This window comes from Mesoplodon densirostris, chromosome 14 (assembly GCF_025265405.1).
Source record: "Mesoplodon densirostris isolate mMesDen1 chromosome 14, mMesDen1 primary haplotype, whole genome shotgun sequence".
Classification (NCBI taxonomy): domain Eukaryota; kingdom Metazoa; phylum Chordata; class Mammalia; order Artiodactyla; family Ziphiidae; genus Mesoplodon; species Mesoplodon densirostris.
Genome location: NC_082674.1, coordinates 15505457 through 15533438, shown reverse-complemented (window position 1 = coordinate 15533438; position 27982 = coordinate 15505457). Strand labels below are relative to the sequence as shown.

General features: G+C 58.3%; 1 protein-coding gene across 1 annotated transcript; it reads left to right on the top strand.

Moving 5' to 3' along the window:
• The first annotated feature begins 30 nt into the window (after window positions 1-30).
• Window positions 31-24823, top strand: SDC1 (syndecan 1). Its single transcript, XM_060117667.1, has 5 exons — window positions 31-394; window positions 20359-20440; window positions 21391-21869; window positions 22473-22608; window positions 22750-24823. The coding sequence occupies exons 1-5, from the start codon at window positions 329-331 to the stop codon at window positions 22917-22919; spliced, it is 933 nt and encodes a 310-aa protein (XP_059973650.1). The 5' UTR covers window positions 31-328; the 3' UTR covers window positions 22920-24823.
• The last annotated feature ends 3159 nt before the right edge of the window (window positions 24824-27982 follow it).

The following is a 27982-nucleotide window of genomic DNA, read 5'->3' as shown; positions in this document are numbered from 1 at the left end:
CTGGCCCCAGGACCTGGAGAGCTGGGGGTGGGGGGCTAGTTTTTGCAACGGCTACGGGCCTGCGGCTTTATTATAAGGCGGAGCTCGGCGGGAGAGGTGCAGGCGGGAGCCGAGCTGAGCGGGGAGGAATCCAGCCGTAGAAAGCGGATTGCAGCCGGCGGACCCCGCAGCCCTCGCCTAGGACAGCCAGCCGCGGGCTGGACATCGCTCGAAGGAGCTGCGCGCAGCGCAACCCGCGGAGCCGACCCGGAGCCCCGTGCAGTCCGGGTAGCGCAGCGCAGCCCTGACCCGCGCAGCTCGCCGCGCTCCAGCCGCCGGTCCGGGCAGCATGAGGCGCCCGGCGCTCTGGCTCTGGCTCTGCGCGCTGGCGCTGCGCCTGCAGCCGGCCCTCCCGGTAAGTGTGGCCCGGGGCCGGGCTGTGAGGCGGCGGGAAGCCGGGGTTGGCAGAGCCGCCGATGTCGGCGGCTGCACGTGGAGGGGGAGGGGAAGCGGGGACTTCCCTTCTTCCCGCGCTAGCCCGGCGGGCCCCGGTACCCGGAGCCCCGAAATCAGGGCTCCTGCCCCAATTACCTCCGCCGTCGGGGGGCGCCGCACGAGTTCCGCCGTTCGGGGCGGGGACCCGGGGCCCGCGGCGCCCAGCGGAGCGGAACCTGCGCCGGGGCTCCGCGCTCAATTAGGTAAAACGGTTCCACGGGCGAAGGAGCCCTCCAGCCTGCGGCAGCGCCTGGGGTCGCCGGCTCCCACCCGGTCACCCCGGGCGCCGCGGCACCGGCTCCCCCGCCTGTGACCCGGGAGGATGCGGTGATCGCGGCAACTACGCCCCGTCCGCGGACCCTAATTCAAACCAGACTCGCCGAGCCCCGGCTCCTGGCCTCTCGGGCGGAGGCAAGTTTGGGCGCAGCGGTGTCGGCGCGGGAGCAGGCGGGCGTGTTCGCTAAGGAGCCCCAGCCAGGGCTGCGAGGGGGACTGGGGCGGGCGGGCGGAGGCGGGGTCTTCGGCTGTCCGTTGGCTGCCCGAGAGGAGCCGGGCCGAGCTGGTAGAGGGAGGTTCCGGGAAGTTGGTCCCGGAATGCTAGAGACCCGCAAGAACCCAACTTCTGGGCTGCTGAAGTTGTGCTGCCCGGGGAGGGACGCGAGCCGGCGCTGGGCACAGCCGCGGCGCGCGGGCTGCTTCCCCAAGAGTGGACCCGCGAATGGCTCTTCCCCTCCCCCGGCCTGGCTTTGTGCTGGAGCCGCGCCGAGGGAAGGCGGGTCCCTTGGCCCGCCCAGTGGAGCTGGAGGAAAAGGGGGACAAATGTGGAGCCCGAGGCTGGGGGGGCGGCCTTTGGGTAGGACTCCAGCATCCACCTTTGGCGAGGGGTGAGTCCCCTCTGAAGAGGGACCTGGCCGACAAAGAGCATCCCGAGGGTTCCCAGAAAGTGATCTCCCGCCTCAGCCGCAGTCCGCTGGCCCGCCTTCCCCAAAGGGGGCGCTTTGTTCTCGGCCCCTGTAACCCTTTCCTGGGAACCGCCCCGCAGCGCCGTCCCTAATATGGGCTGGGACCTGGGCTGCCGCCAGGTGTCAGCCCTGGCCGCCGGGTGGTCATGTCCACCCCCCGACCCCAGTCCCCACACCCATTGCTAGAGTCCCGGGGTCCTCCCCGCGGGCCGGGTCGGCCATCCCCCAGGATGGAGAGGGGAGGTGCGGACCGAGGGGCTCTTCCCGTGCCGGAAGTGGCTGTCTCTGGCCACCACATCTGGACGGCTCGACTTCCCTAGCTCTGGCAAAAGGAGGCACGTGGGAGAGGAAGGAGCGGCTGCCGGGAGTGGGTACTCCGGTCCTCCACTTACAATGTATTATCTGGACAAGTCCCTCAGCAACGCCAACCCTCTGAAAGCGGGTCCCTCCATAATTAATAGTAACTCCCAGTTATTGAGAGCCTTGCGGTATTTTGCAGGGTCTGGCTCAGGTGAGGTGCTTTTCAGGCTGATCTGTGAAGTGCCCTCCTTGCTTCCCAGGTGACTCTTATGTTTGGAAACAGTTTGGAGTCCAGGAAAGGGTCCCTAATGCCGCTTGAATTGCTGATGAGTTGGAGTGTTCATGTGGGGTGCCCTATCTGGGGGAGCCAGGGGGAGGGACAGGATTTCTGAGCTGGGTCTCCATAGCACGCCTGGCTTTTAGGTCCAAGAAGTTGGCATCTGGCTTCTCCTTCACTCTTGAAGAGCATGGCTTCTGTGGGATTCAGACTGCACCTTGAACCAACAGTTAATACTCTGGAGAAGAGGGTGTAGGTGCTTGGCTTACCTCCCTGGCCCACCTGGCCTTTCCTGGCTGCCCCCCTCTCTCCAGGCACAAGATGGGGCCTCAGCAGTACTCCACCTATTTCCAGCCAGAATCAGGAGTGCTGGTGGTGGTTCCTTTGCTTGCCTTAGGTGAAGCTGGCATTCCTGAGTGGGGATCCCAGAGCACCTTTTAACACGGGGAGGCAGATGGGATTAGAAATTCTCTGTGGGCCACGTTTCCCGGACTTTTTCTGTGTGCTGGGAAGGAGCAGATGCTGCATTTTTTTTTTCCACCCTAGAAAATGTGATACATTATGGAAAGGCAGGGCAGTTGAGTTTCAAGGGGGAAACGAGGAAGGGAGGGAGGCTCATTAGAGCTGCAGTGGTGGGAGGGCTTCCTGGAGGGGGTGTTTGAGCTGAGCCTGAAAGCACTAAGCTTTGGGGTCAGACACCGGCTCAGAACTTAGGTTTTTGTTTGTTTGATTGTTTGTTTATTAAGTTTAGTTTGTTTTCTCTTTCCCAGCCCTGTCCTCTCCCTTTTATAGTGGCTGTCCATATTTGGTTCAAAGTGGGGGCACAAAGTACCTTCCCAGAGCCCTCTTCTACCCTCTTACTAAAAGAAATAAGGCAGTGAGATTTGCTGAAATAGGAGAAGGTGTCCACTGGTTGCAGAGATCTGGCTTCTCCCAGGGTTCACTTTGGCCCCAGTGGGAAGCAGGTCAGAATCCCCTGGGGATCAGTGAGGTAGGGTATGATCCTGGGCGCCTTACTTTGGACAAGGGAAGGCTGCTAGGGCAGGAGGTTGCTCAAAACCACTCCCAAGAGACGAGAACAGGTTTGTCTAAAAAGGTTTCCGCGTGGTTGTGTGTGTGTGAGATTCCCATGGTCTTTTGTTTCTGCCATGCAAGAAAAATTGCTTGTTCTGGAAAGTTATTTGCTGTTTCCTCTCTTTCTCTCTTCTCTTTCTTGAAAGGCAGAAAATCCCTTTTTGCCTTAATTATGGGGGCTAGTAGAGACATTTCCCGACGGCCTGGCGGAGTGGGTGGGGCTGGGGGAGGCATTAACTTCCTCCGCCTGGGCTCAGAGCCTTCTGGAGGTGATGTCACTCCTGGCTTGAGCTCCACAGGGAGGGTGGGGCTGGTTTAAGTCTCTACCTGTGGCTCATAGTGGGTTTCAATAAAACCTCATTAACCCAGATTCGTGGGGAGAGGGATAAGAAAGGGAGGGAGAGGAGCCTGGAAAGAATTAATGAAAAGCTTGAATTTTGGAGTAGTTTATAGAGGAATCTTTTTTATTGCCGCAGAATTTTGGATTCTGAAGTCACTTGAAAATGAGGTATCCTTGGTGTCCAGATTTTTTCAGGAAGCTAAGAATCCTTATTACCCTCAAAAATATTCTTACTTTGGGCGGGACTCTGAAATATTTATTTCCCTTCCTTTATTAACAAAAGAGTACTAAGCATAGTTTAATCTCTGGATGCCAGGGTCCTCATAGCTGTCACCATGTTAGGTTATGGCGTTTGTCTCCCGGGTTTATTGAGCTCTGAAGAGCACTTTGCCCCTGGGCCTGGTGCCTTTCTGTTGGTGCACTTGGAATTCTGGTTTGCTCTTTTTCCTCTTCCATCCCTGTCTGATAGCAGCCAAAAGTGACATTTGTGGGCCTAAGTATAGCAAGCGGCTTTTCAGTTCAGTTCTAACTGGCACTTTTCTCCAGCAATACTAAGAAACTAGTCAGATTTGTTAGAATTATTTCTAAGACTTGTTTTCAGCGCTGAGTAAGGGTCTCACCTGTGAGCAATGACCTCTGTGGTGTCCTGATAGTACCTAGAATAACAAAGAAGCTGTCAAGGGAGGTGCTTATGGGCTCCCTGGGGGAACAGATGTCAGTGATCTCTAGAGTAAGCACCTGATGATGACCCCATATTCCAAGTTCTTCCACCTGGCTGAAGTTGTAAATGACTTGCCAGTCATGGGTAGCCTGGACCCAGTAAGGCTAACTCCGTCTAAATCTTGGTCGGCAAGGGCCCTCATTCCTTTTTTTTAAAAATTTATTTATTTAATTAATTTATTTTTGGCTGCGTTGGGTCTTCATTGCTGCGTGCAGGCTTTCTCTAGTTGCGGCGAGCGGGGGCTACTCTTCGTTGCGGTGCGCGGGCTTCTCATTGCAGTGGCTTGTCTTGTTGCGGAACACGGGCTCTAGGCACGCAGGCTTCAGTAGTTGTGGCATGTGGGCTCAGTAGTTGTGGCTCATGGGCTTTAGAACGCAGGCTCAGTAGTTGTGGCACACGGGCTTAGTTGCTCCGCGGCGTGTGGGATCTTCCCGGACCAGGGCTCGAACCCGTGTCCCCTGCATTGGCAGGCGGATTCTCAACCACTGCGAAGGGCCCTCTTTCTTAGCTTGGGCCCTGTCTCTATTTTTCACACTGTGTTTTATTCGGGTGGCAGTGCACCCGTACTGTTTGGCTGGCCAGAAACAGCTTTGGATGAGGTAGACCCCCGGTACTGGGTCTCTGCTCTGCCACTCATTTACCACGTAGTCTCAGGTGAGTCACTTCACAGCCAAGTCTTTTTTTTTTTTTTTTTGTGGTACGCGGGCCTCTCACTGTTGTGGCCTCTCCCGTTGCGGAGCACAGGCTCCGGACACGCAGGCTCAGCGGCCATGGCTCACGGGCCCAGCTGCTCCGCGGCATGTGGGATCTTCCTGGACCGGGGCACGAACCCGTGTCCCCTGCATCGGCAGGCAGACTCTCAACCACTGCGCCACCAGGGAAGCCCACACAGCCAAGTCTTGATGTCCTGTGTAATGAGAGCATCATACCTGTTCTTGTCCTCGTTCTGGCATTTGCGTATTCATTTCATAATGAAGGTGTGAAAGTGTTTGGTAATGAAAACGCCAGAGGAAAGTTAGCTGTCGATAGAATTAGGATCACCTTTAATTGAGTGCCTGCTATTGGGTGCTCGATGCTTCTCCTGCAGCCCTATTTCATATCTACCCCAAACCTTTACCATGTATGTCACTGTCCCCATTTTGTGGATGAGGCCTGCAGAGGTGAGCCCCTACAAAGGGCCGACGTGGGAGAACCAGGATTTGTACATATGTGTGTGCATATGTGTATGGCGTGAAGAAATTGAAGAACTGGCAAGTCTCCCCCACAAGCCCAACACAGGAGACTGGCTGAAACCAGCAAGGTTTGCCCTTGTGCTTGTCCCCAGGGCAACAACCAGCCTGCACTGACTTTCCTCATGGCCCCTGGGGAGACACTTGTGGAATTAGTAGATCTTTTTTTAAGCCCCGAAGCCGGGCACCGTGGCCCCTGTGGGGCGACCAGAACCCAGGACTCGTGGCTCCTGTGCTGGGCTCACCTCCCGGCCCTTCAGTGCCAGGTCCCGCCGCCGCTGCTAGAGTGGCCACATGAGGAATTGTCATTAAATGATTTCTAGTGCTGGAACCCTGGGATTTTTACAGAACAAACGATTTCCTGATTTCCTCCTTCTTTTCAACAACGAATTTTGGAGTCTTGGGTTGAATGCCGCCCCTTGAGGGCCTGCGTAAGTGTGTCTAGAGAGAGGGAAGGGGATTAACGGAGTCTGTGGAAAGAGGGCTTTTGGCGCCAGGATCCTGCACCCTGGAACAGATTCAGTGCGGTGTCATTTCCCTCTCAGCTGTTCCGGCAGAGGTTGGGCGTGCGTTCTGGAACCTCTGAGTGGCCATGAGCGCCCTGGCGGTGTGGAGAGAGGGCAGGCGTGTGGGCATCCCCTCACCCACGGAGGCACGACCCTGCGCTCGGGGTCACTTCAGCAACTGTGCAACTTCCAGCTCCAGGTGGATGTGCGGAGCCCCCTCCACTGCCCCCCAGAAGGGCTAGCTTTGTCTGTGTGGTGTTACCACCTCTGCCTGTCCTTGAGATGCTGACATTGGGTGGGGAGTCAAGCACTAGAAAGTCCCCTGCATTTCCAGGTCCAAGGCAGGGGCACCTGGTCCGCTCCCTGGGGCTTGGTACCCTGCGGGGGAGCGGTGCAGAGGAGGGGTGGCACGGGCCAGGGTGGTCTAAGCTTTTTCTGGAAAGGGTCCTGCTGCCTGTCATGCCGTTGTGGGTTTGGGGAGCCAGGGGGTCTGGCAGGGCCTCAAGGCTGTGGAGGCACTGGGCAGTCGTGGGGCTCGGGGCTGTCGGGTCAGGAGGGGGTAGGCTTGAGGGGCTCTCTCCCACGTTTATGGCTCTGTGGTGCTGCCTAATTATATGGAGAGGCTGCTCTTCCTCTGGCCTTCAGCCCTGGGAAGAAACTCCTCTGCCCAGTGACTCACGTGAGGGTTGCATCCCCACGAGAGGCCGTGTGTGCGTGCGCACGCTGCATGGGTTGCAGCTATGGCTGGGCTTTGCTTGGCCCGTCGATTTCCCCACTGGGCTTCCCCACAGGTTAGGCTGCAGTCTGAGATTTTGGGAAACCTGGTCACCACCTGTCTGCCACTTCCTCCTCAGAAACCAGGAAGCTGTCTTCCTCTCTCCCTCCCTTTTTTTTTTTTTTTTTTTCCCTGGTACGCGGGCCTCTCACTGTTGTGGCCTCTCCCGTTGCGGAGCACAGGCTCCGGACGCGCAGGCTCAGCGGCCATGGCTCAAGGGCCTAGCCGCCCCGCGGCACGTGGTATCCTCCCGGACCGGGGCACGAACCCGCGTCCCCTGCATCGGCAGGCGGACTCTCAACCACTGTGCCACCAGGGAGGCCCCCCTCCCTCCCTTTTTAACTGCAGCTCTTCCTCTATCCCAGGCTTTAGAAAAGTCTGCGGAAGTTACTCCTACTGACAAGGGTGGCCAGGACCCCTGTCCTGCCTAGTCTCAGTTTAATCCTCCATGGTATGACTTGGGCAGGTCCGCGCCCCTCTGCATCTCAGTTCCCCTGTGCACTCAGGGGGCCCCTCTTACCTGCTTCAGCTCTAACAGCCATGTGGCTGCAAAGAGACCTTGTCCTGGGGAGGGTGAAGGTGGCACTGGGGGGACCTAGCGGGGGCTCAGAATCCCCCAACATTATTCCTCTGGGGACTCGAGGGGGCACTGCCTGCCTGAGGGCTCACCTGTGGGGTGGAAGTCACGGCAGGCTGCTCTTGGAAGAGGTGGACTTAGGGCTCAGTGTGGGAACCAGAGGTGGATGGAGGCCCCTGGGCAAGGTCAGGCTGGGGGTGAGGGCCGGGTGATGTTCTCTGCACACGCCCAGGCCTCCTGGCACCCGCCCCAGGTCCGCTCATCCGCAGGAACGGAAGCCGCGGCGGGCAGGTTGTGGCAGTGGGGCAGGCAGGCGTGCTTATTGCTCCACTCATCGGCTGAATCATGGTGCCAGGCCCACAGATCCTCCCCTGAGACTCATCCAACCAGCTTGTCCCTGAGCCCACCGTGTGTGAGGCAAGACTAGGGCTCGGGGGCCTGGCTTCCAGCCCCACCCTTTTTGCCGCTGAGTGACTCTGGGCACGGGCCTCTCTTGGGCTCAGTGAGTCCACGTGTGAAATGGGAGTGCAGCTGAGAGGCGGAGGTGAGGTCACGCATTTGGATGTTGGTGACGTCTTGTGGCTGTGTCACAGGGCTGGTGGCGTCTGGGTGGGGCCTGCCTCTGCTCCTGCTGCCTCAGGAGAGTTCTGCTGCAAGCGTGGGTTGTTGGGAAGCCTACCTGGCTTGACCAGATCTAAAGCCCAGAGCCTGGCTGCCTGCCGTGCGCACAGCCCTGAGCAGGTGGGGAAGGGTCCACGCCTGGCCCGGGGTTGCATGTAAGAGAGGGTGGCCATTACTGGGACCAGACCAGACAGCAGAGTCGGTCTGTGCAGACAGGCCAGGGGGGCAGTGACAACCAAAGGTCTTTCAGCCTGAGAAAGGGTTCATCCCCGAGCCCCTCACATCAGGAGCTCAGGCCATAAGGCAGGGCATTTTCTGTGTTAGGACAGGGGGCCCCCCGATGGAGGCAGCGGGAGTGGCGGAGACTGCCAGTCCTGCTCTGGGACCCCTCTTGGGCTCCCTTCGTCTCTGGAGCAGTGCAGAGACTTGTCCCACCACGGGACGTTGAATTCACAACCTTTCCCGCTTGGGCTACCTGACGCTTCCTGTGGCCACGCTGGCCCTTGTTGGGTGCCTTCTGCCTCCAGCAGGCTTAGGAGACGGGGTTCTGGGGCCTGGCCCAGGGTGGGTGGGGCGTGGGGAGGTGGGGGGGAACTTCTGGAGGGCCGAGGTGGCTTGTCCACCCCAGCTCCTAGCACGTGCTGGGCCCCGGGAGGCCTCAGGAGGACCTGAGGACCCGCACTGCTGTTCCCATGTCACGGCTGATGCCCTGGCCGCGTCTGACCTGTTTGGGGACTTGACTGTGTCAGTCCCGTGGCAGGGGCACAGAGTGCATCGGCTCTTCTTTCCAGTAGCTTCTCAACACCCCTGCTGCCCACAACACTGTCTGGGGCCTTGGAGTCCCATCTCTGGGGAGTGTCCCGGATGGACATGGGGTCAGGTTTGGGCTCGCAGGGTGTTTCAGGAACCTCTGAGACTATAGTAAAGGCTGCGGTCACTCCAGCTTCTCCCGGAGAAAACTGCTGGGGGCCATACTGCTGTCGCTGGTGACCACACTCCTCCAGGATGCCGAGGGCCTGGGCAGCACGACCTCCAGGCTGGCCAGGGCCTGCCGGGCTGGGAGAACAGGCCTGCTGGGGCTGAGCTGAGATCCTCAGGTGCTGCCCCTGCCTCTCCTCCCTGCCCCCCACAGGCACTGGGGAGCAGGGGACAGGGGTCGGAGGGTGAGCATAGGTGCAGAGTTTCCCTGGGGCAGGCCTGGTTGTTGTGAAGTCCCGGGAGGGCTCAGGCCAGGAAGTCGGCCCTGAGGTCTTCATGGTAACTCTGAAGGAGTGGCTGAGGCCACCTGGGTTCTGGGAATTGTGTGAATAGCAGAAAGCCCCCAGCCTGACCCCCTCTCCCTTCCACCCCTCTGTGGAACAAGATCATCCTTCCAGAGCCTCATCTAGGGGCTGGGCGTCCAGTGGACGCCCTGGTCCAGCTCTCCTCCCAGGGTAGTGGCGGCAGCCTGAGCCTGAATGTCTGAGTCTGCCTGCCTGTGGAGTGGATTTGGGGCCCCGTCTGGGGTCCTGAAACCTTGGGCCTGGGCAGGCGAGGTGGGACCCAGAACTGGCTGGTCAGTCTGCCTTGGTTAGTCCCACCTGGGGCTGGCGCAGAGAGAGGTGCTGTGCAGAGGCCGGAAGAGCACAGGACGTGGAGTCTGGCCAGCCCACATCATTACCAGGCTCCACCGCTTCCTCCCCGGAGCATCCTGGGCAGGTTTCGTCACCTGCCTCGAAGCTTCAGTTTCTTTACACGTAGAATGGGATTTTTTAAGTCCTGCTTCGGAGGGCTTTTGAAAAGATCCTGTGAAATAACCTGTGTGGTGTGATTGGGAGCCTCTTCCTTGTCTGGGCTCAGAGGAGCAAGTCTGGGGGAGCTTTGGGGCTGACACTGCTTAGGGAGTCCCCTGGGGAGAGCCCCCTGTGGCTGTGACTGGGGGGAGGGGCACAGTCCGGCCTGACCTGTGTAGTCGGCACTCAGTGTAAATGGCCAGCTGGTCTTACCCCAGGGTGCTGATGTAGCAGGACCTACAAACACGGCTTTTGCCCCTTCTCAGAAATATGAGCCTTCCCTGTCAGGCCAGACTTTGCTCGCCTCTGCCTGAGCCTTTGCCAGGGGCCGGCTCCTGCCCCGAGGAGGTGTGGGCTAGGTTGGTAAGCAGTGGGAAGAGGCCCGGTGAAGCCAGATGCCTGGGTACCTGGTGGGGGTCTCAGGCCAGCTGAGCAGACCCCCCTGGCTGTGGGGGACCCATGGCCTGTGCCCAGAACTGCAGACTGAGGGGTGCCCTGGATTGGGAGCGGGGCTAGGCTGCAGGGGGGAGGGGGAGGGCCCCACCCCTGGGTCCTCCTTCCTTCTGCGCTTTCTCCTGTGCCGCCTCCAGTGGAAATGATGGCTGTTTTCTCCCTGAGGGTCAGAGAGCCCGCAGTCCTCCGTGTGATGGGGTGGCTGACTGCACGCCTGGAGCAAGACTGCCTGGCCCCAGACCCCCTCTCTAAGCACTTCAGTGGCTGTGTGCCCTGGGACAGATGACTCGTCTCCTTTGCCTCAATTTTCTCATCTGTAAGATGGGTTTGGTACTAGAATCTAAGGTTATCATGAGGTGTAAATGAATTCATTCAGGTAAAGTGCCTAGATTAGCGCCTAGCACGTAGTACTCAAGACATACTAGCCGTGATTACTATTTTTCCCCCCAAGACCTAATTCCGATATTTCTATTTTTCAGGTGACCCCCCACCCCCACCCCCAAGCCCAGGTCAGATCCTTGGGTTCTTCCTTCCGCCCCATGACTGTCCTGAGTCCTGGGCAGGTGTTAGGGCTTCCTCCCCTTTCTGGGGTTTCTCTGAGTTCATAAGACTGGGGCTGCATCCACAGTCCTCCTTTTAACTGCCTTAGCACCTACTGTGTGCAGAGGCTGCCAGGGCCTGGGAACTCAGTGCCGGGCATTTGAAGCTATGCGAACCTTCTAGCCTCCAGGAAGCCACTAGAGGAGGGCAGCCTGACAGTGAAGGGGCCCAGGCTGCTTTGCTTCTTATTGGCGGGGGTCCCACCAGTAATCTGGGGAACAGGCCCAGCCTATTGAGATCTGGCCTTCACAGGAAATCCTGCCTCCCATCACTCAGGCCGGAAAGTACCAGCTCTGCTCGGCCACTGGACCCCTTCAAGGACACTCTGACTTTTTTCTTTGTCTGGGCTCCAGCAGCCTCAGTGCCTACTTGGTCTGAATCGTACTTTATCCCAGAGGCAGGTTCCCAGACTAGCCTATTATTCTTCTGGACGTGGGAGGAGAAGCCGTGTACACCTGTGGCTTAAGCAGGAGCAAAGGGAATTTCGTCGTTCGTTCTTGGGTATGGGGTTGGCTGGCAGCCACATTCTGACACAGGTTAAAAAACTTGCTCTTGGCATCTTTCAGCCTCCTTTTTGCAATCCTTTCCCATCTTCCAAAGCCCCTACCCATCCCCAGTGCCCCAGTTCCAAAACTACCCTTCCCCCATAGAGCTAGTTTCTGCTCTAGTGTGAGTGACTAGCTCCCCTTAGCCCTCCCAGAGGCATTTTCATCTTAAAAGGGATACTCTAACTGCACGGACACTGCTGGGGAGATTTGGAGGATAAAGTTCTCCCCCCCTCCACCACACACACACAGCTGGTGCCCTGACCAGCGACTGCAGGTGTGTCAAAAGCTGCAAGTTTCTGCCTCCTTGAAACTTGAAGACACTTTATTTAGCCAGATCAGGGGGAGGATGTCTCTAGAAGCCCATATGCCCCCTTGGGTGTCAGGCCCCCAAGCCAGGCGGAGTTTGGGGATTAATCAGCTAGAGAGCAGCTCCAGGGGCCCTCATGGGGTCCGACTGGGGGGTCCTGCCATGAGCTTCTGGCCTTAGCTGTCTCGTTGGGACAGCCAGGGCTGGGGGAGGGGGGAGAGGCTCGGGGGGCTTTGGCCGCTCGTTCTGTCCCCGTGGGTTGACAGTTGCCATCTCCAGAGTTACTGATGTGGGACATCTCCAGCATCTCCAGCATCCTGCCTAGGCCATCATGCCCTTGGGAAGCAGAGAGCGGTGACTCCGAGTCACTGTGATCAAGTACCCCTCCCCCCACCTGCCATTGCGGGTCCTCCCCCTGCTGAGTGCCATGTTGGTGGTTGGCTGCCCCTCCAGGGCGGGCCTTGAGTCGCCACCCACAGACTTGGGACTTGGACCCCCATTGCAACCTCTTGGCCAAGCCCCTGTCATGCAGAAAGGCAGCCTGAGGCAAGGTCTCTTCAAGGTCATCCAGTAAGTTGGAAATAGAGCCCAGGTTTTCCAGTACCAGGTCTAGTCACTCTAACCTGGCCAGCCCTTGTCTGGCTCCCAGGACAGTGCTGGGCACAGAGGCTGGCTGGGCCGGGCCAGGCGGCCTTGCTGAACGCCCAAGTGGAATCCTACCCTGCCCGGCCCAGGTTCTGGCAGGTGGGGAAAAGCAGAGGAACTGGTCTTCCAGCTCCTGGCCTCACACCCAGCCCTCAGCTGGGCCTGTTCTAAGACGAGCCTCGGCCCGCGGGCAGTGAGGCAGGCGCCAGCTCTCCGGAGGGGTGGGTCCGGGGGTGCTGGTAGCAGCTCTGACCTGGCTTGGGCATCAGGGCTGGAGCTGGCTGCCAGGATCCCCCCTCCTTCAACACAAGCCTGACCCCTGGGCTACTCCAAGGAAGAAAGGCTCTAGGACCTTGACCTTGGGTTTCCCTTGTGAAAGCCCTGACGTGCAGTGCCCTGGGAAATGCTACTGCAAAGGGTCTTTAAGCCAAGTGTGGATGGCGCCCTGCACCCCGGCCCTGTCCCGGAATCCCCCAGAGCGGTGAAGTCTGTCTCCTAGGGGCCGGGTGGGAACAGCTGAGGTGGGGTGGTGTGTGTGTATGGGGGGGAAAGGTGCATGCCCAGGAGGTCCCCTGAAAGGTCTTCCTCCTCAGGGGGCCCTGCGGGTGCCCTCACCGATGCTCGTTCTCAGGGTGAGGCCAGAAGCCCCCTCTCCCCTGCCTGTCTGCTCCCGGGCCCCTCCCGCCTTGAGCTGTACCCATCACCCCTCTGCAGGTCCCAGCCTGACTTAGTTCTTGGTGAGCTGATAAATCACCATGCCTGTCAGGCCAGGAAATGCTGATGATGCCCCGAGGCACCGGTGGGGCCCCTCCCTCCTGGAAGTAGAGCGGGGTTGGGGGAAGATTTCAGGGTCTTGAGGCCAAAGCCGGGAGATCCGGGCCTCCTCGGTGGCCTCGGCAGGCCTCCCTGGCAGCTCCCAAGTGAGGAAAGCAGCATTCAGAGAGGAGGTGATTTCTCCGTCACCACCGTGACCTCCTGGGCCGGGGGGAGCCCAGCGTCTTCCTGGGCCCTGGGCTGCGGTCCTGCCCTCCCTCCCACCCCGCCATGGCCGTCCGTGGCCGGTGTATCACCCCCCACCACGCCACTCTGGCCTCACTGGTAAGGAATTGGGGCCGCAGGGCCCAGCCTAGCCTGTCAGAACCCTGAGAGGGTTCAGGGCTCTTCAGCCAAGCCCCTTGTATTGTCCAGGCGGGAAGCAGGTCCCCCAGCAAGGGAACAGTAGAGCAGGACCTCCGCCTGGGGTGGCCACCCCTGGTCAGGGCTCTCTTCCCCCGGCATCCTTAGCTCTGGTTCTTTCCTGGAGACCCTTTTTTTTTTTTTTTTTTAATTATTAGTTTCTGCTTTATAACAAAGTGAGTCAGTCATACATATACATCTGTTCCCACATCCCTTCCCTCTTGCGTCTCCCTCCCTCCCACCCTCCTCCCGGAGACCCTTGATCCAAGATGCTTTGGCCCGCTTGGCCCCTCAGGTCCGTGCTTAGGCCATGTTAGCAAGGCCTGAGGGAGGGAGTACAAATGATCCCCCCGATGAGGGTAAGCAAGAGTCACAAACCCCACTGCTGCCGGGCACCAGGGCGTTTGGTGGGCCACGGGAGGGGGCTGGGTATTTGTAACATTCTCTTCCCCCGCCACCCCTAGGCAGGCAGGTACCCCGGGCCGACGGCCCCGAGGCTCTGCAGCTCCCCATCCCCTCTCTGCTCCTTGGCCTCACCCCCACCCCAGAGAGGGCATCAGCGGCTCTGCGCGGCTCCTGTTGGTTTCAGCCTGGTCACTGCATCAGGCCAGCTGACGGGCTGAGAGTTGCCCGGAGAATCGAGGAGGTCCTGCTCAGTCCCGGGCAGGCAGGATGGAGGCTCAGCTCAGCTTCAGGACAGTCGAGTGTTGCTTTTCTTTGTTTCCTGTTTCTAGCACTACTGGGAATTGAGGGGTTCTCCCAGCTCTGCGGCGAGGCCTCTTCCTCAGACTGGGCAGGCACCACAGTGTACTGACTATAGAGAATGGATGTATCAGAAATGTAGAGAGAATGTTCTAGAACTTTCTCGGATCACTTTGTCCCTAGGACTTGTTTTCGGGGCTACTTGGTACCTCTTCTTTGAACACTGGACCTGAATGGGGCTGGGGAGGGGGTCTTGCCTCCCCCAGCCCCCAGGCCACTCTGGGTGAGGCGGTCCCCTGTCCAGACTGTCGTTCTTCACGTGCAGTCTGCAGGCCACCTACAGGAGCTGGAGCTTGCAATGTGCAGTGTCCAAGGCCTTTGCCCCAAATCCACTGAATCAGCCTCAGGGATGGAGCTTGGAAGACTTCATCTCCAGCAGTCTTCTGGTGATGCTTAGGGACCCCAAAGAAGCGTGCCCCTGGCCTGGAGGCAGGTGATGGTGTGAATGTCACCCTGGCCAGTTTGGCATCTTGATACACAGGTCAGGGGCAAAGGCTGAAGTCCTGTAGCCCAGACACCTCAGCCCCCAAGAGTTGTGTGGGGTTGGGGGAATCAGCTCTTTTCCCTTAGATCCGTAGATCTGGCCAGGAAACCGAGGCGGGTAAAAAAGATTTCAAAAAACCATGAATCTCATTTCAGCCTCTCGAGGATGCCTGCTGTTGGGTGGGATTTTGGTGGGATGGGAACGAGGGGTGTTTATCCTGGTGTGATTGTGTGGCCCGCCTGCCTTTGGGCTCATGGAACAAGTTGGGCCCCTACCCTCCACCTGCTGTCTTCAGCCCCAGCACGGGCACCAAGGCTGGCTGCTTGGGAAAGGCTTTGACCTGGGCACTGTGACAAGGGGCAGCTGTTTATCCTTGTGGGTTCAGTGACTGAGCTCCCACCACGGCAGCCAGGGCTTCTATCGCCACACCCAAGCCTTCCAACCAACAGATACCTAAACCTCCCTTTCCCACTTTGCTGCGGAGGCCGCCACACCAGTGAGGCCCCAGCGTTGCCGAAGCTGTGATTCAGGGCCGAACGTTGTTCTAACCTCTCCGGGGTCTGGCTGGAGGCTTCATCTGCCGGCCCTAGCGTCCCCAGTGGGGTGGCCCTCTGTGCAGCTCCCCATCCTGTGCAGCTCCCCCTTCCAGAAGCGTCCTGGAGTGGGGGCTATACCTGGGAGCTCACCAAGGCCAAGACGAGACCATTTCTTACCCTCTCTTCTCCCCAAAACCCCTGGATGATGGTCCCCTGAGTTTTGAAGTTGAAGACCCTCTTTACTATCAAAGGACCTTGCATGATATTGTACTTTCGGCATGTGACCTCAGTAATGCTTTTTTTAAAAAATTTATTTATTTCGTTGTGCCAGGTCTTCTTAGTTGTGTCAGGTGGTCTCCTTAGTTGTGGCATGTGAACTGTTAGTTGCAACATGCATGTGGGATCTAGTTCCCTGACCAGAGATCGAACCCAGGCCCCCTGCATTGGAAGCGCGGACTGTTAACCACTTCGCCACCAGGGAAGTCCCTTCAGTAATGCTTTTGAAAGGATTTGTGTTTATCCATCACTTAGATCAAGCAGCTGGTAACACATCAGTGATTCAGGGTGTGGGTTGGAAACCACAGGTCTTTGGATCTGATGGCTGCGGGTTGATGGGGTGCTGGGGTCAGGGGTCAGACAGGCAACCTCTTCAGTCAGCCTGGAGTTAGAAGCCCCTCACCTGAACATCTCTGAGATGCCCACTTGGTATCCTGACTTGTGACCCTCCCAAGGAACTTTCATGCTCATGCCCAAGGTGTCTTGGAGGGATGCTGCAACACAGCCCCAGGCCCCCTGGGCCAGCCTGGACAGAGGTCTGCTCAGATGGAGGTGGCCCTCCTATGGCCAGTGTGGGGTGAGAGATGGCAGGAGTGGGCTTGAGGCTGCCTTCTTGAAGCTTCCTCTGCCAGCCCTCTGCCCGCAGACTACTGACATGCTCTTGGGAATGGCTGACAACCTGGTGATGGAGACCCTTAGCCCCCTGGTAGCCCTGACCGTGCTTGTCCATGCCCTCCTGTCTCCACCTCTGAAGCTGGGCTGGCATCTTGGTCTCAGCTGCTGGCAGGGGTCAGGAACTTTTTTTTTTTTAATGGCTTGCCTTTTAAAAAAATTTATTTATTTTATTTATTTATTTTGGGCTTCATTGGGTCTTCGTTGCCGTGTGTGGGCCTTTCTCGAGTTGTGCTGAGTGGGGGCTACCCTTCGTTGTGGTGCGTGGGTGGCTTCTCGTTGTAGAGCACGGGCTCTAGGCGCACGGGCTTCGGTAGTTGTGGCTCGTGGGCTCTAGAGCACAGACTCAGTAGTTGTGGCGCACGGGCTTAGTTGCTCCACGGCATATGGGATCTTCCCGGACCAGGGCTCGAACCCGTGTCCCCTGCATCGGCAGGCGGGTTCTTAACCACTGCGCCACCAGGGAAGTCCAGGAACTCTTACTTGGTGAGGATGACATGCTCATCCCATGGCTCCTGGGGCCTGCGGTGCATTGAGGAGATTTAGGCAAGTTTCCCTTAAAACAGCTGGACCATCAGGGAAGGTGGTCCTTCGGGGCAGGGGAGGGAGAGAAATGGCAGGTGAAGGGAGCAAACACTGCCTGCAAGTCTGCAGATACTTCACTGCCCGGTGACCCTTGGCAAGACCCTCACCCTTATCTCTGGGAGATGCTGATCTCAGCCCTGCCTGCCTCAAATAAAAGGATAATGGTAGGAAAGGGATGGAAAATGCTTCCAGTGTCAGAGAAGGCCTCCCTCTGCTCACACTCCCTTTCCTGCTCCGCCAGACCCCTGAGCCCAGGTCCTCTCTCGGGGTGTCCTCCTCACGCCACCTCAGGTGTGGCCCGGAGACCAGTGTGGCTGAGATGAGATGGGCTGGCCGTTCCTCTCGTGTTCCTTGTCCCCCAGCCTCCACGCGTCTGCCCCCCAACCTGAGCGAAAGATGCCAGCAAAACCGGGGAGGCCCAGGCTCTCGCCTACACAGAGAGGCCCCAACAGGTTAGCAGTTTCCCAGGAGAAGGGCTTCTCTCGGGACTAGGTAAGACTTTGGATATGCCCAGTCCCTAAAACAATTTGGGACAATTTGGCTTTGGCCTTTCAGGCCCTGGGCTTCCAGGGTCTCTGCTGTGTGTAGGAAGGACCAAATTGGCCTTTGCCCTGAGCAGACCCAAGGTGTGGACATCTAGACCTCCTCATATGGCTTTTGATTTGTTGTACAAAAAACTGATTTTCCTGGGCCTTACAGAGGTTAAAGGGCCCCATTAAAGGTACAGCTGGCTCGCCTTTGTCTTCCCAGGCTGTTTGAAGTGGGTTCCAAACTGGGCCAACCCACCCCTGGCATCCCCGAGTTGTGGCCAATGTGGTCTCAGAACAGTGTCAGAAGCCGTGCCGAGGAGAGCCCCATGTGGGGCCTTGGAGGCAGCTGACCACAGGCTCTTAGCACAGCAGGCCTGCTGGTGAAACCGGAAGTCTCACCCCAAACTCCAGAGTCAGCTGGCACCTGGTGATCCGAGTTCAGCCTCAGCAGTTTCTGCTAACTTCCTCCCCAGAGAGCTGAGGCTGTCACTGGAGGTTCAAGCTGGAGGTCTGGGAGATCACTACAGCCTATCCCCTTGGTGGAGACCCAGCCCCAAAGGGGAGAGGCTGCCCTGAGGCCTGGGAGCTGGTTTCAGGGGAGAAAGTGTTTGCTTAAGAGCTTGTTGTATAAACAAGATCTCGATAAGATGAGGGGACAAATTGTTTTAGGGACTGGGCATATCCAAAGTCTTACCTAGTTCTGAGAGAAGCCCTTCTCCTGGGAAACTGCTAACCTTTTGGGGCCTCTCTGTGTAGGTGAGAGGCCGGGCCTCCCCGGTTTTGCCTGCATCTTGGACGGTGCCTCCAAGGTGGATGGGGTCCTGGTGCATTGTGTTCTCTGCAGGCCTCAGTGCCCCCACCTGTGAAACAGGGCCTGGGCCCGGGGACCCTGGCTTCTGCTTCACAGTGTACGCCCGAGGCTGGTATGGCTGCGGCCCTGGCCCCCTGCTCCAGGTCCAGCTTTCTGCCCAAGGCTGGGAATTGGAGCACTGCCGCCTAGGTTCTCCTCCAGAGCTGCAAGGGTATTGGGCGAAGTGAAAGGGGGTCTTGGTGTGTGTGGGTGGGGCGTGTCCCCTGAATGTTTGTCCCCCTCAAGCTGCCCTGTTGGGAGCATCTGCCGTGGGCCTGGGGCGCGGGTATGTTAGGGTGTGGGTACCCACTCTGCGCCTTCCCCGGGGGACAGTGTTCTTTGTTACTGGAGGGGGTGAGCTTTGGGGAGGCGAGGGTCAGCCTCGACCGAAGCTCCGTGGAGGCAGGACAGGTGTTTGAAGTGCCACCTGGGGACAGTACAGACAGGATGTGGCCTGAGGTGCAGGTGGAGGCCAGGGACTGTGACTGTGCATTGTGGATGGGCCGTGGCAGCTCATACAGGCCCTGCTGCGGCCAAAACGTTTCTCTTGGCGGGCGGGGGGCCGGCGGAGAGGGGAGGAGGTACAGTGTGGGTTTTGTACTTTCAAAGGAAGCTCAGTGGTATTTCGAGCCTCACGGTTTCTACACGTTTCTGAAGCTTCCCCCTGACCTGGGCCCTGGGATGGAGCCTCCCCCTGATCCAGCTCTGCCTCGGGAGGCCAAAGGTCTTGCCTCTCCCTCCCTGCCCCACTCAAGAGGGAGGCCCCGTGGCCCGTGGCTAGGACCTGGCGAGGCCTCTTGGGCTGAGGAGGCCCATTCCCTGGAGCCCAGCCTTGGGCAGGGCCTGCCCTGTGACAAGCCTGCACAGAGCTGCCCGTGAACTGGCTCCCTTCTGCCCCTCTTCTCCTGAAACCCTACCAACCTCCACCCCCCCTCTTCCTAGACAGGCCCCAGAATCCTGTTCCCCAGGCTGAGTGGCTCTTGCTTCCCCAACTTAGAGCAGCCACCACTGTTGGTAGGACCCTTACTGTGAACCAGGCTCTGTTAGGTTCTTTTCATGCATAATAACCTCATTAAACTTCTGCAACAGTCCTGGGATGTAGATATTACTGCCGTCCCCATTTTACAGATGGGAAGACTGAGGTCGTAGGAGGTTTCATGATGTCCTCAGGGCCATTCAGCTAGGAAGTGGAAGAGGTCAGGGGGGCTTGCAGAGCCCATGTACTCTGAACTAGGCTGTTCTGCTTCTTCATTCGTTCTTTGTTCTGGCCCTTGACATTGGGACTGCAGCACACGGTCATTTGGGTCAAAGTCTTGTTGCTGAGCAGGATACCTACGGCTACTCTTCCTGCCACCTGGCTGCTGGGTCCTCCCTTCCCCATCTGCTGTCCTGGAGCCAGTGTCAGGGGTGGGGGTGGTTCCCCCGGCCACCGGGTTTCCGCGCAGACCAGCTTGGCTGTGTGTGGTGTGTCCTGCCTCCGCCTGGTCCCACTCCCTGGCCCTGCTGGCACAGCCCCTGCTTCAGGGCCTGGGTATATGTTTGCACTCCGGCACCTGCAGCCTCTTAGGCTCGGCCAGGCAGGCAGCATTCCTGGGGCGGCTCCTGGCACACAGGGCCCATCCCAGGCTCACAGACCATTTGCCTCCTTAGTGCAGGGTCCCTTCTAGATCAGCCTCATCTATCCCCAGGCTGATGGATGTCCTGTCCTTCCTTCCCCAAGTGGGTCTGGACCCAGTTTTTCCAGTGGATGAGAAAACAGGCTGAGTGTGGGAAGGAGCACTGTGGCCAGGCCCGCCTCGGCACAGACAACTCACCCTGCGCTCATCCCTGCCCCTCCCTGCCATGGGGCCCTCGGTGTCCGCACCCTGGTGCTCAGCATGCCTGGAGGCGGCCTCCCTGGAGCCAGGTGGTTGTGATGTTGTTCCAGGGGGCCCTTGAAAGCCCCACTCTTGGACCCTGAAGCTCCCTGGTCAGTGGCCCCCGGGACCTGATTCTCAGTGTAGGGTGGGCTTTGGTCCCAGGGGGGCCACAGTCTCTGTTCCCACCAATGGTGTTGTCTGTCTGCTCCTCTGAGAGGCCTGGGACGCCCTGAGCAGACTGAGCTTCTAGGGGGTGTGTGTGTGTTGGCGGGGAACCGAGGGTTCCAGAGCCACACACGAGGGCTTCCTTCCTGTGCTGTGTGTAGTGGTGTGTGTGTTTTGGGAGCAGGGGGGTGCATGATTTACCCAGCTACCTAGGATGGGGACCCCAGAATAGCAGGGCCCCAGCCAAACCTCCACTCATATCCTTTTCTGATTATTTTCCAGCAAACTGTGGCTATAAATGTGCCCCCCGAAGATCAGGATGGCTCTGGAGATGACTCTGACAACTTCTCTGGCTCGGGCGCAGGTAAGTGGGCATGAGGGCTCCACCCCAAGACGGCAGCAGGCCGTGGGCTGGGGGTGGTGGTCAGACAGCCCTCCTAGCTGGGCCAGAAGGGTGATGCTAGGGAAGAGAATGGGGACCGTGCTGCAAGGAGAAAACGTGTGGGTTGAGGTGGGAAGGATGTGGATTCCATGAGGTCCTGGGGGCTGCCTGCTGCAGACAGACTTGGGCTCGTGTTCTTATTTTTAACTCACTGGGCAATCTTTGGAAGGTGATTTGACTTCTCCGAGCCTCTATTTCCTCATCTGTACAATGGGAATAACATCTTGACTTCATAAGGCTGTTGGGAGCTATTAGGCTGCGCAGAGCCTACTGGAGTATAAATGTTCCTTTATCTTCCCTATTTCCCCTTTCCCTGGGGGAATGAAATCCTTGAGCTTAGAGGTGGTCAGGGAGGCTCTCTGAGGAGGTGCTCTTGAACTAGACCTCAGAAGAGGGAGGGCTACGGTCATCCCTGGGGAAAGTGGCCTAGGCAGGGGCCCAGGAGCTAGGACGTAAGACACAGACCTCTGTACTTGGGAGGCTGGGGAGAGGGCAGGTGGATCAGGGAGGGGGCCAGAGAGGTGTGTGTACGGGGATATGGCGTTCAGGCCCCTAAGGATGCCCCCACCCAGGAAGCGGGCTTCAGCGGCCGCAGGAAAGATCCCTTCCCAGATGGCTCCAGAGACCAAGCTGTCCCCAGGCACGTGCAGCAGAAAAGGGCAGCTTTGCTGGTTCATTTTCCAAAGTTGAGTTTCGCCTTAGCTAGCTCTGCCCCAGGAAACAGAGCTTCTCACGGAAGAAAGGGTTTGCTGTGCTGGCCTGGAAATCAAAGCCTCGGGTCCTCAGCCAGGCCTTCCTCATGGCCTGAGCTTGGCGGGTCTTGATGTTCAGGGGCCTCCCTCACCCCACACGCTGTGCTTCTGGCCCTGCAGGCGCTCTGCCAGATATCACCTTGTCACAGCAGACCCCCTCCACCTGGAAGGACAAGGGGCTCCTGACGGCCACGCCCACGGCTCCAAAGCCCAGCCGCCCGGATACCACCGTCACCTCCACCTCCATCCTGCCGACTGCAGAGCAGCCTGAGGAGGGAGGGCTGGTGCTCCTAGCAGAGCTGGAACCTAGCCTCACCACCCAGGAGAAGGAGGCCACCCACCCACCCAGTGGGACCACGCTGCACCCAACCACCCAGCGGGCGTCAACAGCCAGAGCCACCACGGCCCAGGGGCCGGCCACCTCCCATCCCCACAGGGACATGCAGCCTGACCACCATGAGACCTCCGCTCCCACAGGTCACGGTCAGCTCGAGCCTCAGGCTCCCAGCGTGGAGGATGGAGGTTCTGCTGCCACCGAGAAGGCTGCTGAGGATGAAGCCCCCACCCAGCTCCCAGAAGGAGAGGGCTCTGGCGAGCAGGTGGGTGTCGGCCCGCTGTCGTCCTCTGCATTTCCTGGGACGCCGGGTGGCCAGTGGGTAGGGTGGCCCTTAGTGCCTGGTGGGGCACAGTGCATTGGGTGGGGGACACTGGCCTGGACACCCGGCACAGCCAACCCCCTACGCCCTGTGAGCACGTCGTAATCCCCACAGTGAAGGCAGGGTCCCGAGGTCCCATCCTCCACCCCGCCCCCAGGGCTGAGCCCAGGGCGGGATAGACTAAGTAGGAGACCAGTGCAAAAGAGCCCTTCAGGATCCCCGAAGAGAGGGCGTCCTAAAACGCACGCCTCTGCGGCGAGTGTAAAAGTTCTACCAGGTCTTACTTTTCATCTTATAGCATCGTGGTCACGTTACACTTTACACTAAAATGAGCCTATTTATTTTCACATAAAAACGTGGGCTTTCTATCACTTGTTGGGGTACCTTGGCCACAGTCCAGCAGGGCCCAGTGCGATGTGGCGAGAGGGGCCTGGGTTGGGGTGTGTCTGAGCCGATGGCAGAGGTGACCAGGGAAGCTGGGAGCGGACCTGGACGCAGCCTTCGCTGTGGTCGCCCAAACCTGACCCCACACCTGCCCTCCCCTAGGACTTCACCTTTGACGTGTCCGTGGAGAACTCAGCCGGGGCCACGGTGGAACCTGACCAGCGGAATGGGCCCCCAGGGGATCCCGGGGACACGGGGGCCTCGCAGGGCTTCCTGGACAGGAAGGAGGTACTGGGAGGTGAGTTTTCTCTCCGATGCGTAGGATGGGGGACAGACTGCTGCTCTGGGGGCGGGGGGCTGTCTTCAGCCCTGGCGGGGCCGCCACTCAGCCCAAGGCGCAGCTGAGCTCACCTGGCCTCTGTCCTTCCCGCCCGCCCAGGGGTCATTGCCGGAGGCCTCGTGGGACTCATCTTTGCTGTGTGCCTGGTGGGTTTCATGCTGTACCGGATGAAGAAGAAAGACGAGGGGAGCTACTCCTTGGAGGAGCCGAAACAAGCCAACGGCGGGGCCTACCAGAAGCCCAGCAAACAGGAGGAGTTCTACGCCTGATGGGGGGGTGCCCCTCCCCTCCCCCTGCCACTCGCTAGGCCCCCACTTGCCTTTTCTGTGAAGAACTGCAGACCCTGCGCTCCTCCACCATGCCTCCTTCCTGGCGCACCCAGCCCCGCCGGCGGCTCCCTCCCCGCCGAGTCCTGGGCGTGCCCGGGAGAGGGCTTGTCTCCGCTTCTCTGACTTCTGCCTGGAGACTTGGGCACAAGGGCTTTCTCGCATATGACCGACCTTTCCATCACAGCCGGCACCTGGCAGCCCACCACGCTGATTCAGTTTCTCCAAACCGGAGCAGCCCGTCCCCAGGCCCAACTCTGGAGAGAAGGGGACCCCGCTGCTTGGGACCCGGATGGCTGGAAGATGCTGTGGCTGAGGGCTGACACGTCTGTAGCACTTACTGGTAGAGACCAGCGGGCCTGGCTGGGGGTGTGTCCCGCTGAGTGGTGGGGACCGGAGGTCAGGGCTCTGTCGGAATTCACTTTGTTTTGTGGAGAGGTCTAAGTTAGATGTCAATTTGTTTTTGCACATGTTTCCTCTAGTTTCTTTGTTTATAGCCCAGTAGACTTTGTTACTTCAGAGGTAAGTTAAGTAAATTGATTTGGTTACCCCCATCCTGCTTCCCTAATCTATGATCAGGAGACAGCATCAGGGTTAAGAAGACTTTTTTTTTTTTTTTTTTTGGGACTAGGAGAACCAAATCCAGAAGCCAACACATAGGCTTAGTTCTGTGTTTTCTCTTGAGTTTGTCGCTCACGTGTGCAACAGGGTATGGAATGTCTGTTGGGTGGCCCTGATGGTGGGCTGGCCCATCCCGGCTGCCGTGGGTGGTCACCTCTTTGAGCAGTCATGCCTGTGTCCATGAACTCGGGGCCAGGGCCATGGCCCAAGTGGCTGGGATGCTGGGGAGCCTGTGTGAGAATTGAATCCTGGAGCCTCAGGCTTGGGGATCGAGGAGAGAGGACCAAGCCCTTCCTTGGATGCCATCTCTGGGGCACACTTTCTCCTGGAAGGTGACGAGAGGGGTCTTGGCCCTACCTGCCACTGAGCTGCCCCACGAAGGACCAGGTTCACTTTGATTAGCTCCTGTGGCCCGACTCTGGGCTGGAATCAGGAATGTTCCAAAGAGTTGATAGTCTTTTGCTTTTGGCAAAACTCTGCTTAATCCAATGGGTTTTTCCCTGTACAGTAGATTTTCCAAATGTAATAAACTTTAATATAAAGTAGCCACGTGAACTCTACTGCCTTTGCTTCTTTCTGTGCTGGTCTTGTGGCCGTGACCAGCCTTTTCGCTAAACGCCAACGATATTGGGAAACTTGGCTAAAAGCTCTGTGCCTTCATCTTTCTCTTGGGGAGGGATTCTGGGGCCAGAGTCCCTCTGGTTTGTTTGTTTTTTTGTTTTTTGTCTTGCTGAAATTATTCTGGAGATTGGTAGGTTCATTCAAGGTTATACAAGGCCTGATGTAAATTTCCGTGTTGCCAAGTTCAAAGGACAGTCTCCTAAATGGTGATGAAGCTGTGTCAGCCCCAGTCCAGTTTGATCCGAGGCCATGTGCCCCATGGAGGCCTGGAGCCAAGGCCTGCCTCTCAGACACCTTTGCTGGGACCAGAGACCCCCAGCCCTGGCTCCTGGGAACTCCTGTGGTTGCTTATTTAATTTGACAGCGTTCCAGCTGCTCTGTTGGCCGCTCCGAGAGGGGACCGTCTGTGATTCGGAGAGACGCCCTGCCCAACGAAGGGAACTTGTGTGGTGTGTTCCATACAGAGACTTTCGGCCGGAGTGTATGACTGGACACGACTCCCGGGTGGAGAAAGGGCTGTGACTGTGCTCATCTCTGCTGGTCCATGGGACGGCGCTCAACCTATGGCTGGGCCCATTCATGTAGCTAATAAACGGTACTTGTCATTCGGGCTGTGGTGGTGGTTGAATCTCCTCTTGGCCTGGTGATGTCCTTGCCTGTCACCTTCTTGTGGGGAGCCTGGCTCTGTGCTGTGGCAGGATGGGTGCCAGTCCCGTTTGCCGTAAGGGAATCCGTGTCCACCTCTGCCCCCCTCCCCCAAGCCCTGTGTCAGACCTTCATCTCACCTCTTCCTAGGTCTTACTCTCTGCCTTACTCTGTTCTGCCCAGCCTCTCCTTCTAGATCATTCCCTTCCCCGAGGACACAAGGCTCCCTGCTGACTCAAAGTTTGCTACCTATTCTGTTTGCTCATTGTCGTACAACTCCTGGAAACTCACGAGCAAATGGTCTCAGGGCCAAAGGTCTAAAAAAGTCTGCACGTTACGGGAAAACTATAATGAAAATTTGGGGGGTTGAGAAAACGCAGTGCACTGCAGGAACCCTAGTGTTCTAAGGGCATCTAGCCACCCTCCCCTTAAGTCTCGTCCAGGCTGCTGACCCCCTCCCAGCCCCTCAGGTGCCCCTCCATGGCAGGTCTCCCCACCTGGGGCCCTTGGCACCAGACCTGCTCTCTGGTCCTGGGTGCAGGCCAGCCCCTGACACCAGAGCCCGAGTGTGTCCTGGGAACACAGAGCGGGAGGGACTGTTGCTCCCAGGGCCCTGCACCTGCTGGTGGGTTGGGCACTGCGGGTTCAGGGCGGCTTTGCAGAGTGAGTTCTGTTCTCCCTGACACATTGTGCTTGAAGGGTTCAGAGGCAGAGACGAAGTCCTCAGATCATTCATTCAACAAACACTTGTGTCTATTTTCTGCCTGTCCCTGGACTGGACAGTGAGGGCACAGTTGCAGAGCTGGCCACCTGAATATTAATACTTTCACTGTGGGCTGGACACTGCTAGACATAGCACCTGGGTGATTTCATTCACTAGGAAAAACCGTGTTGGAGACACACTTCTGTGACTTATCCTCGCTTTGCAGGCAAATCCTGCAGTATGGAGGGTAAGTACCCTGTCCATGATTGCATGCCAGTGAGCAGTGGAGCCCACAGTGGTGACCCTGGGTGACAGTAGGACTGGGGAGGACGTCCCCGCAATGTGGAACCTGCACAGTCCCAAGACCCCAGCGTCCTGGGCCACTTGCTTTCCTCGTATTCAAATGGACTAAACCGCGCCCCGCCTACCACTCTCCTCTCACTCTGCTGATAACCCTACTGCTCTGTGCTTGCCCCGGATCACCCCCATCCCAGGGCACCGCCAGCACAGGGTGGTGCCGTAAAACAGGCTTTCCTGAGTGTTTGAGACGAACAGTGAAGAAATGACAATGTGAAGAGTTCCTCTAGTGTCCTGGCCTCAAGCAGTGTCTCTCTGCCCATCTCTCCTCAGAGGTCAGCTTGCTGCCTTACTTCCCATGACCTTGACCCCCTTCTCCTGCTCTCTTTTCTGCTTTCCCAAGATCCTGCCCTCCCGCCCACCCCACCCCCGCCATGCCTGAGAACGGAGCATTTGAGCACTATTTCACTTTTCCCCTCACCTTTAGATCACGCCCATGTGGCCTGTGTGTGTGTGTCCATGTCTGCGTATGCCAGTTTGTACATTGTATGGGGATGGGGGACTTGCTGCATTTCCACTGAGTTCTTTCAAGTTCTTTTCTTTTTTTTTTTTTTTTTTTTTTTTTTTTTTTTGCGGTACGCGGGCCTCTCACTGTTATGGCCTGTCCCATTGCGGAGCACAGGCTCCGGATGCGCAGGCTCAGCAGCCATGGCTCACGAGCCCAGCCGCTCCGTGGCATGTGGGATCTTCCCGGACCGGGGCACGAACCCGTGTCCCCTGCATCGGCAGGCGGACTCTCAACCACTGCGCCACCAGGGAAGCCCTCAAGTTATTTTCTAAACTAATGAGCCATCTTCTCTTAGATTGATTGTGTTGCCTTCTTAATTTGCAGCCAGTTTCTGCTTGAAATTGCATTTTCTGCCTTGCTTGCCTCTTTGGGTTTTGCCCTGGAGAGCAAGCACTGTGTTTTCACTTATAGAACAAAGATGCGCAGCCCTGCTCTCAGGGAGGTTGGGGTCCAGGGGGAGGCGGACGCCAAGAGAGTGGTTTCAGTGGTAGAGCTCGGTGCAGGCTGGAGGGGGAGTCAGGGCACCTCGGTTCCCAGAGGTGGCACTTGATCTGAGTCTTGAAGGACATATTCAAATCAGCCTCTCAGACAAGGGGGAGAAGGCATTCCAGGCAGAAGGCACAGCTTCAGCAAAAATAAGGACTCCAGAGGCTTCTTGCTGGATGTGGATTGAAAGCAGGTGTGAGAAGAGAGGGGGCTGGAATGTGGTGAGAAGGTGGCAGTGACCTCTCCGAGGGCTGCAGAGCGGATGCAGGAAAGATTAGGAATTGCGGAGGGATGGGGGTTGGGTGGCGACGGAAGTCCGGGGACAGAGGAGGGCTGAGGTGGGGAGGGCTGGGGAGGAGGGGCTGGACTGGAGAGCTTGGTAAGAAGTAAAACTGGCAGGACCTGCCAGGCGTGTCTCCACCTTGCCGGGCGTCACCTTGCTCTTCCACTTTCACACGGAGCCCGAGGGAAAAGGCACCTGTGATGAGGTTGTCCTCGGAGCTGGCAGTCTAGGGTGGGGTCTAACAGGGGCAGAAGGGACAGTAGTCCCAGAGCTGGGCCTCGAGGAGGCTGGTCTCACCCCTCCTAGGTTAGACACTGCTGGTAGGCAGACCTCCAAATAGCATCTGGGAGAGAAGGCAGTTTTGAACAGGTGCAGGGAACTCCTGCACAGAGAGGCGCCCCGGGCCACGCTCCCACCTCTCTCCCCATCAACCCCACCCACCCCCTGTCCCTGGAACCTGGCAGAAGAGAAAGTCAGGCTGAGTTGACTTTGGGAGGAGGGGAGCTCCTGGTTCCTGGAGCTACAGGGCCTGGGGAGGCCCCAGCCTAGGGAGCCTAGAGGGGCTTGGGATCCTGCCAGCTCTGCCGGGCCGCGGGGCCGCGGGCACAGCCCTCGCCTCGATTTCTGCCTCCCTCTCCCCGCCCTAACAGCCGCACCCCCTCACCCCCGGTACCGATCCTTGAGCCATGCGAGCTTTGCGCCCACTCATGGTGTACAGGTGTGAGAGTGTGAGGGCGCCCCCAAATCAGGCCCTCGGCTGTGCTACCCCAGTGCCTGCTCGA

What these genes read in the sequence shown, in the direction of transcription:
- SDC1 (XM_060117667.1), top strand. Translation starts at nt 329, where the DNA reads ATGAGGCGCCCGGCGCTCTGGCTCTGGCTCTGCGCGCTGGCGCTGCGC. An exon ending in CTTCTCTGGCTCGGGCGCAG is followed by an intron (nt 20,441 to 21,390) that starts GTAAGTGGGCAT and finishes CTGGCCCTGCAG; the next exon opens with GCGCTCTGCCAGATATCACC. An exon ending in CAGGAAGGAGGTACTGGGAG is followed by an intron (nt 22,609 to 22,749) that starts GTGAGTTTTCTC and finishes CCGCCCGCCCAG; the next exon opens with GGGTCATTGCCGGAGGCCTC.